Below are 12,383 nucleotides of genomic sequence, written 5' to 3'. Positions count from 1 at the left end.
CCCTCATCATCGGTCTTGTTTGAGTGGGTCAACCATTCAACGTTGTGAACATTGAAGTCTCCACATACGTGAATGTTAGCTGAAGGATAAGTAGAAAGGACTTGGTCAATTTTCTCAGATATGCTTTGAAAGATAGTAACTCCACTGTTGTGGGGGCGATAGAGAGTAAATATAAATGCAGTAGTGTGAGCTAAAGCAACCCGGAAACACATATAGGGTAAGTTAGGATCTTCCCTGGAGATGTCCCTCCCACATGGAAAGCTATCTTTAATATAGGCACATATTCCATGCCCATGGCGATCTTGGGGGTCAGATTTAGAAGTTAAGTTAGAGTATCCTGAAATTGCAAACTCATCTAGGGAAATAGCCTGTCCAATGCCAGTTTCACTTAAAAATAAAAGGTCTGGTTTAGTCTCCTGTAATTGGGTTTCAACCTCTGGAAGGTTAGAACGAAGACCCCTGATGTTGGAGAAGGAGACATGGTAGTAGGGGTCTACGTTGGAAGTTGGGGAACCGGGTTTAATCGTGTATTTTTTCTTGAAACTTGTCATGATGAAATTTTGGAATTTGTGGACTAGGTCGACAGATTTACTTAGAGCAGGACAGAGAGGGGAAATTAAGAGAGAAAAAGAAACGAAGAATTTTTTTTATATTTTTTATTTGTAGTTAATGATAAGGTAAAGCCGTAACAATTACCCACTAGTATGGCATCGAGAGGCCCCACCAGAAGCTACTGCATGGTCCAGAATCCATTCACCAAATGGCAATACAGCAGCCCCAGTACTTTGCACCTGCTGATAGGACAGCCTCCTTAGTGGTTAATCCAAGGTTCGGGTCCCTGACTATCAGGCGGATAACGTCAGCCCAGACAAAACGTTTACCTCCAGCACCCTTACTAGTGACATGGCTACAAGGATAGACATAGAAACAGAAAATTTCCGCCATCTCAGCCAACTGTTCGCAAAAATACTGCCAACCTAGAAAACAGCTTTTTCTTCTCCCTTTGTCCGAAAAATCACTCATTTAAAAAAAATGAGGACTGAGGGACAAATAAGAAGAAGCGAGAGTAACAGGAGCTGCCGATAATGCATCCACAATGCGTTTTCTACTCTCCATTAAAAAAAAAAAAAAAAAAAAAAAAAAAACTATTAAGTATTGTACTTAATAAAAGTCCAACAGACGTGTTTAAGGGAAAGTATGGTGATAGATTCCCCTCACACGAACTAAAAATGAGTATAATTCGTAATTTTTACTATCAACTCGGTGGATAAATAAACATATGTACGAGGAAAAAAAAAAAAAAAAAGGCTAGCATTTAATAAAACAGAAATACACAAATTAAATACTGAAATAAAATGGAGTTGTTAATATTTTAAATCTAAAGTAAAAAGCATGATTGAAATCACTTATCTCAACAAAAACAATTCCGTCTCCAAATTGCAAACTGTGTTGAAAGAACTTCAGTTAGTAGCGTTCAAAACATTTTTTTTTTGAAATTAGCCGTTAATAGAAAATCGTGATTTTATTCTGAACTTAAGCTAGTAACGTTTTAAGAAGCTTACGATATAAAAGAAAAGGCTGATGGGGGGGGGGGGTTCTTCCGAAAGTAAGTTGGTGCCGTTATAAGTAATTTCGAGATAAGATGGAAGCCGGTATTGGACTAGAAAAAAAGCTAGCATTTAATAAAACAGAAATACCAAAATTACAGAAAAAGATAAAAAAAAAAAACAAACAAAAAATGGTGAAGTTTGTTGAGTGAAATGAATTATTGAAAGAAAATTAATTGAACTAATAGAAATGTTAAATAAAAAAATGTCACATTTCAATATTTTTTTAATAATTAAATTCTCAGGGTTGTCGAAATTAAAAATTAAGTGATTTTTTTTATTAGACTTCTTTCGAAGCTTGTTACCTTGAAAAATATATTTAAAACCCTGTTTTTTTAAATAAATTGAAAAATAAATGCAATTAAAAAAATTTAATTGATAATTGAAACTTTAAAAACATATTAAACATTGAAAAATTACTTATCTCACAAATTAACGTCCAATAAAGTAGATCCAGTCTTTATACAGGAATTTGGTTATAATAAATATATCTTTCCCAAACTTAAAAATTAAATTTTTTTTTTTTTTTTTTTTTTTTTTTTTGAGAGAGAGAGAGTGCTTTAAAATCGCTGGGGAGTGCCGTCTAAAATTTTTGAAGAAGTAAATTTTAGGAGTTTAGTGCCTTTCAAAGACGGTTATCATAATTTATTATCATCATTTAATTTCCTTTTTTTTTCCTCCCCCCCCCCACACCTTTCCACGTGGTTCAGTAGTTAACCAGTGCTCCTGTTGCTGTCAGTCAGCTATCTTTACCTAAGTTTTAATTTCTAGTTAAAAGAATTTTTCATGAATGGAATCAGCATTTTTAAAAATTATTTTTTTAGTTGTATATATTGTATTGACTCTTTGAAGTTAAGGAGGGTTAAAAAAAAATGGTGACACCTAGATGGTGACGCAGGCAAAAAAAAAAAAAAAAAAAGACACTGCGATTTCGACCCTCACTAATAAAACTGCTCTGAGTGACTAGTTGGTAATTTTTGTTCCTTTTCTTTTTTATTTTGCTCCTCCAATTTATTTGGATGCTTCATAGTTAAATGTTTTAACATGTTGGTTGTGGTCATGTTAGATGGTTTTATTCCTCGCGATATTTTAATTTGACAGACTTTGCAAATGGCTTTCAACTCATCTTCAAAAAGACTTTTTTTTGGACTTTGGGCCATATTAGAAAATTCAGTTTATCTGTAAACAAATAATTTACTATTAAATTTTTTTTTAAAGCTAGTCACTTATTTGGATAATTAATTGAAAATAATCCGCTAAAAAAGACAAAAAGAAAAAAATATAAAGGGATGGGGCGGTAAATTAAATAAATTAAATAAATTAACCGGTAGTTAACAAAAAAACTTATAGAATTTAATTTTTGAAACCAATGTATAAAAGTTTACATAATGAAATGCAAATATGCATTTTCGGGTTTGTATTACTGTACACATAGATTCGAAAAAGTTGTCAAAAAACAAATATATAACAAACAAATATTATCAAAGGCAAGATAAGTTACTTTTCTACCAAACTGGGTAATTTATTTTGTTTTTATTCAATCTAACATGTTTATTCAGCTCGAAAAACATGCAGTACCGATGTATTGGAAAATTCAAAATGGCGCCCGACACTCTCTTTAACATGGTAAGTTCGGGAAAACGTGTTATAAATAATAAACTAGACAAAATACTATTAAAAAACACCGAATATATGTCAAAATATATCACGGTAACATATATTGAGCGAGTTTCTAGCAGTATTTTGTATAGTTTATTATTTATAACATCTTTTCCTGAACTTACCGTGTTAAAGAGAGTGTCGGGCGCCATTTTGAATTTTCCAATACATCGGTAAACATTGTATGCTTTTCGAGCTGAATAAACATGTTACATTGAATAAAAACCCCAAAAATATATCCAGTTAGGTAGAAAAATAACTTATCGTGCCTTTGATAACATTTATTTGTTATATATTTGTTTTTTGACAACTTTTTCGAATCTATGTGTACAGTAATACAAACCCGCATTTTCTTTTGAATTTTTTTTTTTGGTTGACTGTGTTCAATTCACACATGGTTGATGCGGTTCAATATTGCTAAACTATAAGTCCTTAGTAAAATTCTATTTATAAATACTTTTTAAAATGAAATTATTTAATTAATCGTAAATATTATTTAGACATAAAAATTAATTGATTAAAAAACCTTTTAAAAATATATATTAATTTCTTTTTCGTTCGGCAAAAAACTGCGCAAAACACTTCTAATTTTCAATTTAAAATTCTATAAAAAAAGATTATATTATTCTGCTTTTAATATAATCAAATTCAGGGTTTTATCTTTCTGGAGAAAAAAAAAATAATGGATTTTATTTCAATGAAATTAAAAAAAAAAAAAAAACTTGACTGAATTGAATTAATTACCTTTAAATTAACGAAGGGGTTATTTAATAACTTTAGGTTTGGAAGAGATAGGTATGGGGTCGATTTTTTTGAAACTTCAAAAGAAACCGACTACTGTCAAAACTTTGCGAAATAATACGTGATCAATTTCATTTTAGAGATATTTCTTTCAAAAGCCTTCTTTTAAAAAAAGAAAAAAAAAGTATATTGTTCTATTAAACCTTTTACTGTTTAAATAATTTGACTTTGCTCGTTTTATTTTAAGAAAATATAAGTTGAAAAAGCATTTTCATTCACTATTAGAAGATTTGTCAGTAAAAAAAAACAATCGCCAAAAAGATAAGCGTTTTTTTTTATTTTTACTCGCAATGTAGAACCCTGCATACTTCTTTTCAAGTTAACTCTTTTGTAGTTTTGATTACAATAGATCTGAATCAATGAACCTTGTAAGGGAGGGGCACTAAGCATTGCCCTGTTAATAATGAATTTCTTTGGTTTCTTTTTATTTCTCTCTTGCGGTTAGAAATATCAGGAATTTTTTTTCTTTTTTTCAACATCAGACTAAAAGAATCGTAATGAAGGAATCGGAAAATATTTTTTAATGATGCGATTCCGATTCCGATACCTCCCAAAATACACGATTCTTACGATTAACGATTCCGATTCCGATTAATCGTCCCACCACTAATAAAAAGACAAGCAAACTCTCCTCACGTGGGAGACAGAATTTAGTACTAAGCTGTCAATGGACGCTTAGAAATGTGTGTACCTTTTTACCTAAATAAACCCTTTCTGTACAACCCCAGTAATGACTTGTTATTCATATAATCTACGATATAACAAATACCAAAAATGCTGTGGAAAGCCACCAGCTTCATGTCTGTCGTTATCAGAACAGTGAAGAGACATGAAGCTAATGGCTGACCTCTGGATTTTTGGTCTTTGTTGTTGGAACTGGGAATGGCTGAAGTATGTTGACTGCTGATCAGCATGGGTGGGCTGCCTTGACGAAAGATGCATGAACTCATTTGAACTTGGCTGAACACATATTTGGTGAATGCCATTAGCTGCAGTATTTTTTATGTCACCATCAGAATTCTTTAACATTCATCATCACTTGTGGTATTGTCAAAAGTTGTTCAAGGTTTTGTAAGTTGACTGTCAGGTTATGTCATAAAGATGTATTTTTCCATTGAGGATTTAAATACTTTCTATTTGTTAGAAAAACTAATATTTCTCAGATTTGCTAAAAACTATTTTTTTTTTTTTTCTTTAAAGATGAGGATTGCTAATTTATATTTGTTGGACGACTATTCTTATCACAAACTTGTGATGGAGGCCCACAAAATCTCATCAGGATGATTAACTGGAGTGTTGAACTACCATTATTATTACTACTGCTGTAATCAAAAGACCATGAATAATAGATTTAAAAAAATCCTTAATAACATCCCTTTATCATTAAGATTTCAACTTTCTTTCATTATTATAAAAAAAAAAATAAGTGATTGAATATTGCAATCGGTTAAAAATTCATCCTGAGTTTGTTTGTTTTTTTTTTTGTTTTTGTTTTTTTTTTTTGTTGCTACCATGCGCTTATTAGTGATATCACACAATCACACATGCACTTCTGTTATCAGAATTGTTACCATTAGAATATGAGCCAATTATGGCTGTTTTCGGTAAGTGAATTTGCTTAACCTGAAAGGTTTTGAAGACTTTTAGGAAGAACATATTACTTCATATCCCTGAACACTTTCTGAGATAATTCCAGAGAAAAAAAATAATATAAAATAGAGCGTCTCTCTTTGAGTAGATTTGGCAAAACCTGTGCGTATGACTAAACAAATTACAAATATTTTGACTTGTTGATTTCTCTGATAAAATAATGTGCTCACAGAAGAGCCATCAGAAGGTTACTAATATCCCTTATGAAAATGGTTCTATGAAGTCTGTGGTACTGTTGGGTCTCCAGTCTATGCTGGTATTCACTTCATCGCTTTTCAGATGGGGGTGCTGTGTTTAAAATTAATTAGGGAGTTATTGATGATTAAAATTACGATTAAAAGCTTTTAACTTGTCTAATATATCCAACAGGGTTAATAGGGAGATTTACGTGCTGTGTATCCAAAGTTACTAAATTCCTCATAAATGGCATTTGCTTTTACAAAGCAATGATTTGTCCCCACTTGGAGTATGGGTCCCTAGAGTTCGCAAGGTGTTATCTGATTGTCTTGAGCATGTACAGCATCATGCCATCAGATATATACTACATATTCCTTGCCACAACCCTATTCCCTTTGGAGTATATGATCTGCTTTGGTTAGGTCTGCTGTCTATTTGCCAGAATGTAAAAGTTGCTTCTGTTGACTGTAATTTATTTCATGGTTCTTTCCCCACCGCAATGCTTAAATATCACCTCATGCTGTAGCTGAACATACAAAACCTGCGACAATATGCAATCACATTAGACTCTCTGCATAATCACATAGATGTTTGCTCAGATGTATTGGCAATCTCCTTTTGTAAGGTGTTCTGCAGTCCTGAATGTGCTTTCCAGAATTGTGTGAACATGCATCACACTCAGTTTTGGAGTTCTGTATTGTGATATTCCCAAGTTTCATGCATTCTGTAATTAGCAATAGACAGAAGCTACTAAGCTAATGGTTTTAGACCATGGGTTAATAAGGGGAAAAAATAGGCTAAAAATCCAATTGGAAATCAAGCAAAATAAATTTAAAAAAAAAAAAAAATATATATGGTCCTTACACATTATGTTAAATAAAAAGAAAAAAAACTGCATATTTTCTTAAGAGGGCTACTTCGGTCTTCAGCCCATATAGCTAAATCAAGAAAGAAATTAGTTGAAGTAAAAGAAAATTTAAAAAAAAAAAAAAAAAAAAAGCTATGAAATATAGCTAATGTGAAATAAATTCCTTCCAATCAAATTAAAGTCTAGAATTTTTTTTTTTTTTTTTTTTTTTACAGTTCAAATAGATATTGGTTTTATCGTGTTTGCTAGTTTAATGGATGTCAGCAACATGGTGACAGCCACTGCCAACATAATTGAGATTTACATAAGCTTAAAATGTTAAATAAAGAATATAAGTTTTCTAAATTGATTTGAACTTTGTCAGAAATAAGTGTTTTTTGAAAAACTGCTTATTAAATTAGTTTGATCAAATAAGACCTTGTACTGGATGAATTGTTTTAATTAACAAAATATAAATGTGATATTTATTATAGAGTTGCTTTTTATTTAACTGTTTTATCTTTAATTCTATATTTAGTCTTCATTTTTTAAACATTTATTGATTTATCATTTGCAGGAAATTCACCGTACATATCAGAAACGTTTGGCTGAGATGATTGAAGTACAACAGAAATGCTTAAAACACATTGCACATCACAGATATCGCATGAAGAAAATCCACGAGACATTAAAACGGTAAGTATTGTCTCAAATTACATTTCATTGAATTTTGAGGGGATGGGTCTTAAAAATTCTCTTAAACTTATCAAACTTTTATTCATTCAATGAGATATTGAATAAATTAATAAATAAATGCTATAAGCAATCATTTAATTACTTTTAAATCACTTCAGATTTGTCTATGTATTTCTGAGGACAAGGAATATTGGTAAGTCAGGTTACAATTTGGAATAGTATTTTCATCACTGTGTAGATTTAATCTGTTATTTGGAGCATTTGAATGGATCTATTGGTCTTGCATTGGAAATGTTATTTTTAGATGCATCTAATTTCCAAAATGATGTTTCTCGCTTTCATGTTGGTTTTACTATTTATATATGACAAATTAAAGCACAATAAATGTACAGCATGCCAGTTCATCTAAATTAAAATTGGTTGCTTCCTGCAGTTCTTGACATAATAATTCCAGGTCACTTGAATGACATGCCTAAATATCATACTAACCGAGAATCAGGAGGCGCTATCGCTATATATTTGTTATTTCTTAATTTGTCATAGATAATTAGTAAATCCTGTTTCTATGTTCCAGATTGAATTTTCATTGTTAAATGCAATGAGTTAAAAACAACTCCACTTGAAAATAGTGTGGCTGCCACCGGATTCATCTTTCCATAGGATAGATGGGTTTTGGTATTCTGGCCCTTTGCAAATCACAATGCCGAATATCAAAGCCAAATAGACCCTAGCTAAATCTTTCACCATAAAATAGGCCCTTAAGGTAAGGTAAAAAAAGATAGGAAAAGTAGCATTCTAGTTAGAGTAATATTATAAAAAATGGTATAAATATATTTAAATAAGATAATCATTTGTGGTGTATATAGCTTAGAAAGTAAAATAAAAAAAGGGGCCCATACTATTGGATTGTGATTTGGTCAGTGCCCCAGGCGGAGTGCTATCACAGGAGGGGTGCCAAGCCTTTTTGAGATTAGACCTCAGAGAGAACAAGTCGTTTCATTTCGTTGTCTGTGCATCGTTCAGTCAGTTCAATGTAATAGCAGTTTTTTTTTCTTTAGCCCCTAAAAGTGCCAATGAGGTAAGAATCCAAAATCTTTATACCTAAATCATGACCAATAAAATATAGGTATAAAGTAGCGTGTCACCTTGTTTTTAATATGAATATATTCAATATTTCTTTACTTGTATATTTTCAGCAGTCATATTCCTCATTTCACATGGTCTTGAAGAAACCCTTTTTGTATCGTATGTGTCTGGTGTCACTGCTATCTCCTACTCTTTTTTTTTTTTTTTTTTTTTTTTATTTGTTTGTATATTATTTTTGTGAAATAATATATCCTTTTTGTACATGTTGTATTGCATTTCTGTTGATTGCTTTTATTTATTTTCATTAGTTTTCACAGCTGGATATGTACATGAATAAAATTATTCTAAACCTAATTCAAACGGTTGTTAGTTCTCTCAACGGGCTAAAGAAATCACAAATAGATTTTATCTTCCTCCTCCCCCACCCTTCCCATTACAAATATAGGTTCCCTCTACTGGACTAGAAATTTCTCCGGCGTCCTATATCTCTACAAAACCACAATTTGTCCATGCCTGGAGTATTGATGCTATACTTGGTTGAGGACATGTATTGCATGAAGAGGTATATGATGGATGTGTAACGCAAGTCTTACAGAAAAGGGTTAAATCTAAACAGTATAAGGAGATATGTGTGAAAGAGTAGACTTTGATGGTATGGCCATATTGAAAGATGGATGAATTTTTTATTAGTATGTATCGAACAGCAGTGGTATCTTCAGTTGTAGGCCAAGAAAAGCATGTGAGGAAGAGATAAAAATGGACTGAAAGGATAAAATAAAGCCGTGGTCAGAGATAAGTTGTTTGGAAGTCAATTTCTTAATGCTGTTCCATGCATGCCAGTATGTAAAACTGATGTTAAATCGAATATGATGATCTGTGCTGCAGAATTTCTAACCTAATAGATCCTGCATTGTCTGCCACATTTCAGCTCCTGTTGTATTCCAGTGCTTTTTACAAGTACTTTCACAGAATGTGCTCTGAACTTGTCTCCCCCACCCTCAACATCAACAACAACAAAAAAAAAAAACTCCAACCTATTCGACTAGCAGCAAAATCCTAGATGAGTTTTAAGCCAAGTTTAAAAAAAAAAATGCTTTTCTCTGAAAATTGGTAAAAATTTTCAATATTATATACAAGAAAATATGGTATTCTTGGAAAGATTTCAGAACAAATAAAAAAATTTTTAGAAACTGAATTTAAAAAAAAAAAAAAAATCTATATATCTATAAAAGTGAACGTGTCTGTCTGTGTGTCTGTATACATTTCCCTACACAATAACTCTGTCAATTTTTAGTCTACAGACTTGAAATTTGATATACAGGGTACTGAGATTTGGGAAAATCTTTGATCGGTTTTTGGCCAGAAATTTGGCGATTAAGGGGTCAAAGTTCAACGATTTGACCTTTTGAGAACTCTCCCAAACTCTTCCGACAATTTTGGGTCTAAACACTTGAAATTTTAGATATAGGTTCCTTGGACATGGATCTAACTTAATAACTTGATTTGAGCCCAAAACAATAAATGTTAAGAGGTCAAAAAAGGGGTCAAAGTTTTAAAAAAATTGACCTCTGCGGTCTCTTCCAAATTACTGAGACAATTTCTGGTCTAAATATTTAAATTTTACATAAAGGGTATTCAGAGATAGGGCAAGCTTTTTCATCGGTTTGGGTTCAAAATTTTTAGTTACCAATATATAAATGTATTTATGTATATTTGCATGTCTGCCTAAAACTTTCGACAGAGGCGACGGATTTTTTTACAAGATCAGTATCGTTTTAAAGTTCAACCTTTCATACGACAAATATCGAAAAATTGGCTAAAAACATTAATATCTTCCCCTTCAACTAGGCACTTTTCTACAGCGGGGGGGGGGGTCACTTTTTTCACTGATATTTTTTAAAGTTATCCTCTCCTTTAGATTGTCTAGCCTTAATTTTAAAAAATGTTGCTTCCGGTTTGGCGGTGGTCGTAACAGCATAGACGCTAGGTTTTTTCCTCGTTCTTTTCCTCCTTCGTGGTACGAGTTCGAGCCTACCTTCCTACTGTTGCGTTGTGTGCACTCAGTATATATAACTGCGTGGACAAATGGTCGCCAGACAAGTTTACTAACGAGTGTATATTTTGAATGACAACTAAAAGACTCAACTGTTTACAAAAGAATTCGAGTTTATTTTCAACAATCTTTCTTTACACTTTGGTGTCGGTTGTCACTGACTCCACTAGCGAGGAGAGAGGTGTTGAGAGAGATAGGTGGCGTGGCGGGGGTGTTGACAGACGACAGACTTGTTTCTCACCGCGTCGGCCGCTACTCTTTTTGTAAAACCAAAACATCTTTGTTTATATTGATATCGGTCACGTTTCTCTAGCCCCAGCTGCGAATGTCAGCTGCATTCCGAGCTGGTCATAAAATATTTGTTGATGTTATTAGTTTTGATTGTAGGCCAATTTCCTTTTGTTTGTTTGGCCTTGAAACATCACCGCATTCCAAATATGTGTCTCACTAGCTCAGGTGACGCTCGTGTCAAACATTCCATGTTGCCATGGTTGAAACGTGACCCTCACATCACGTTCTTGGCTTGCCTCTGATTTCTTCACAGCCTGTCCCCTTATTATACAACACTACTACCACATTTTCATTTTTGTTCAACAGACACTTCCAAACACCCGGGCAACGTGGGGCTGAAATGCTAGTAAATAAATAAAACTAAATGTATTTTTCTATTTCTAGGAATATAAAAGAAAAAGACTTGAGCACTGAAGATAAATCTGACATGAAGGAATTACAACGAAGACTCAAAGAGAGAAAAGAAATATTTCGTGAATTAGAAGAATGTCTGCCTCATAAAAATGGGTAAGTGCATCTATTCAAGCGTTGCATGTAGTACACAAACGAATTGAGCATAGTTGAGAGCGATCCCAAAAACTTTTTTCATTGGCTATTATCAGAGATGTAGTGAAGCGCACCATTCTTTTCCCTGGATTGCTCCACTTTGGTCCTCATCTTATAATGTTGAGTAATTTGCAGTGAGATATTACATACCATTGTGTCTTTTAGTATGATTTGACTAAGGATTGAACCTCAGTCTCCCAATCCATTAATGAACATTCTATCCATTATGCTAAATACACCAGTCACATAATGGTATTATTTCTTCAAATTTCTTGTGTGTTTGATGCTTATATAATCTATATATCTATAAAAGTAAGAACAACTCTCAACCTATATACTCAACAGATTTTTTTTGATGTACTTGAAATTTGGTATATAGGGTATTCAGACATGTGGAAAACTTTTTCATCTGTTTTCATCCGGAAAAAAGGGCTGTTAAAAAGGGTAAAAATTGAAAAATTGCTGCTTGAGGGTTATCGGATTTATCTGTTTGCCAACTGGTTCTTGACCGCACATTCGTGGATCATTCACATGACAGTTTCTTTATGTTAAAAATAAGTAGGTTTGAAAACATTTTTTTTAAGATTAAGCTGGCCTAATGGTTATCGTACTTGACTCGGTCTTTAGGGTTTGGTTTCAATCTCAGCTCTTTTTTTTTATTTACAAGAAGTGAACTGTTTAGAAACCAATACTCGCATGCATATGTCTCAGTTTCTTTATGGTTTTTGTTTTTTTTTTCTTAAAGAATTTAATGTTACGTTTAGTACCAGGCAACGCCAGGTACTACTGCTAGTATTGGATAAGTGAAAATCACAGTTCCAAATAAATTAACAGGAAAACTTTTATATACTTGTATATTGGACAAAAATAGGTACCTACACCAAAAATTAGGAAAAAATTCTTCAGTAGAATTTTAATTAAAAAATAAAAATCAGTTTTCATATTTTACTGATCTGTAATAGCCATACAG

At 32.5% G+C, this 12,383-nt stretch overlaps 1 protein-coding gene across 2 annotated transcripts in view; it reads left to right on the top strand.

Moving 5' to 3' along the window:
• Window positions 1–12,383, top strand: part of LOC145255217 (transmembrane protein 120A-like) — a 133,286-nt gene that overhangs the window by 70,325 nt on the left and 50,578 nt on the right. For both annotated transcript variants that reach the window (XM_080113947.1, XM_080113939.1), the window contains 2 exons: window positions 7,319–7,437; window positions 11,252–11,374. In XM_080113947.1, the coding sequence (XP_079970073.1) occupies window positions 7,319–7,437; window positions 11,252–11,374 (242 nt within the window). The remainder of the gene's footprint in view (window positions 1–7,318; window positions 7,438–11,251; window positions 11,375–12,383) is intronic.

This window comes from Euprymna scolopes, chromosome 1, assembly GCF_053919585.1.
Source record: "Euprymna scolopes isolate OS-2025 chromosome 1, ASM5391958v1, whole genome shotgun sequence".
NCBI lineage: Eukaryota > Metazoa > Mollusca > Cephalopoda > Sepiida > Sepiolidae > Euprymna > Euprymna scolopes.
The sequence above is the reverse complement of the archived record's forward strand: the minus strand, read 5'-3'. Positions and strand labels throughout refer to the sequence as shown.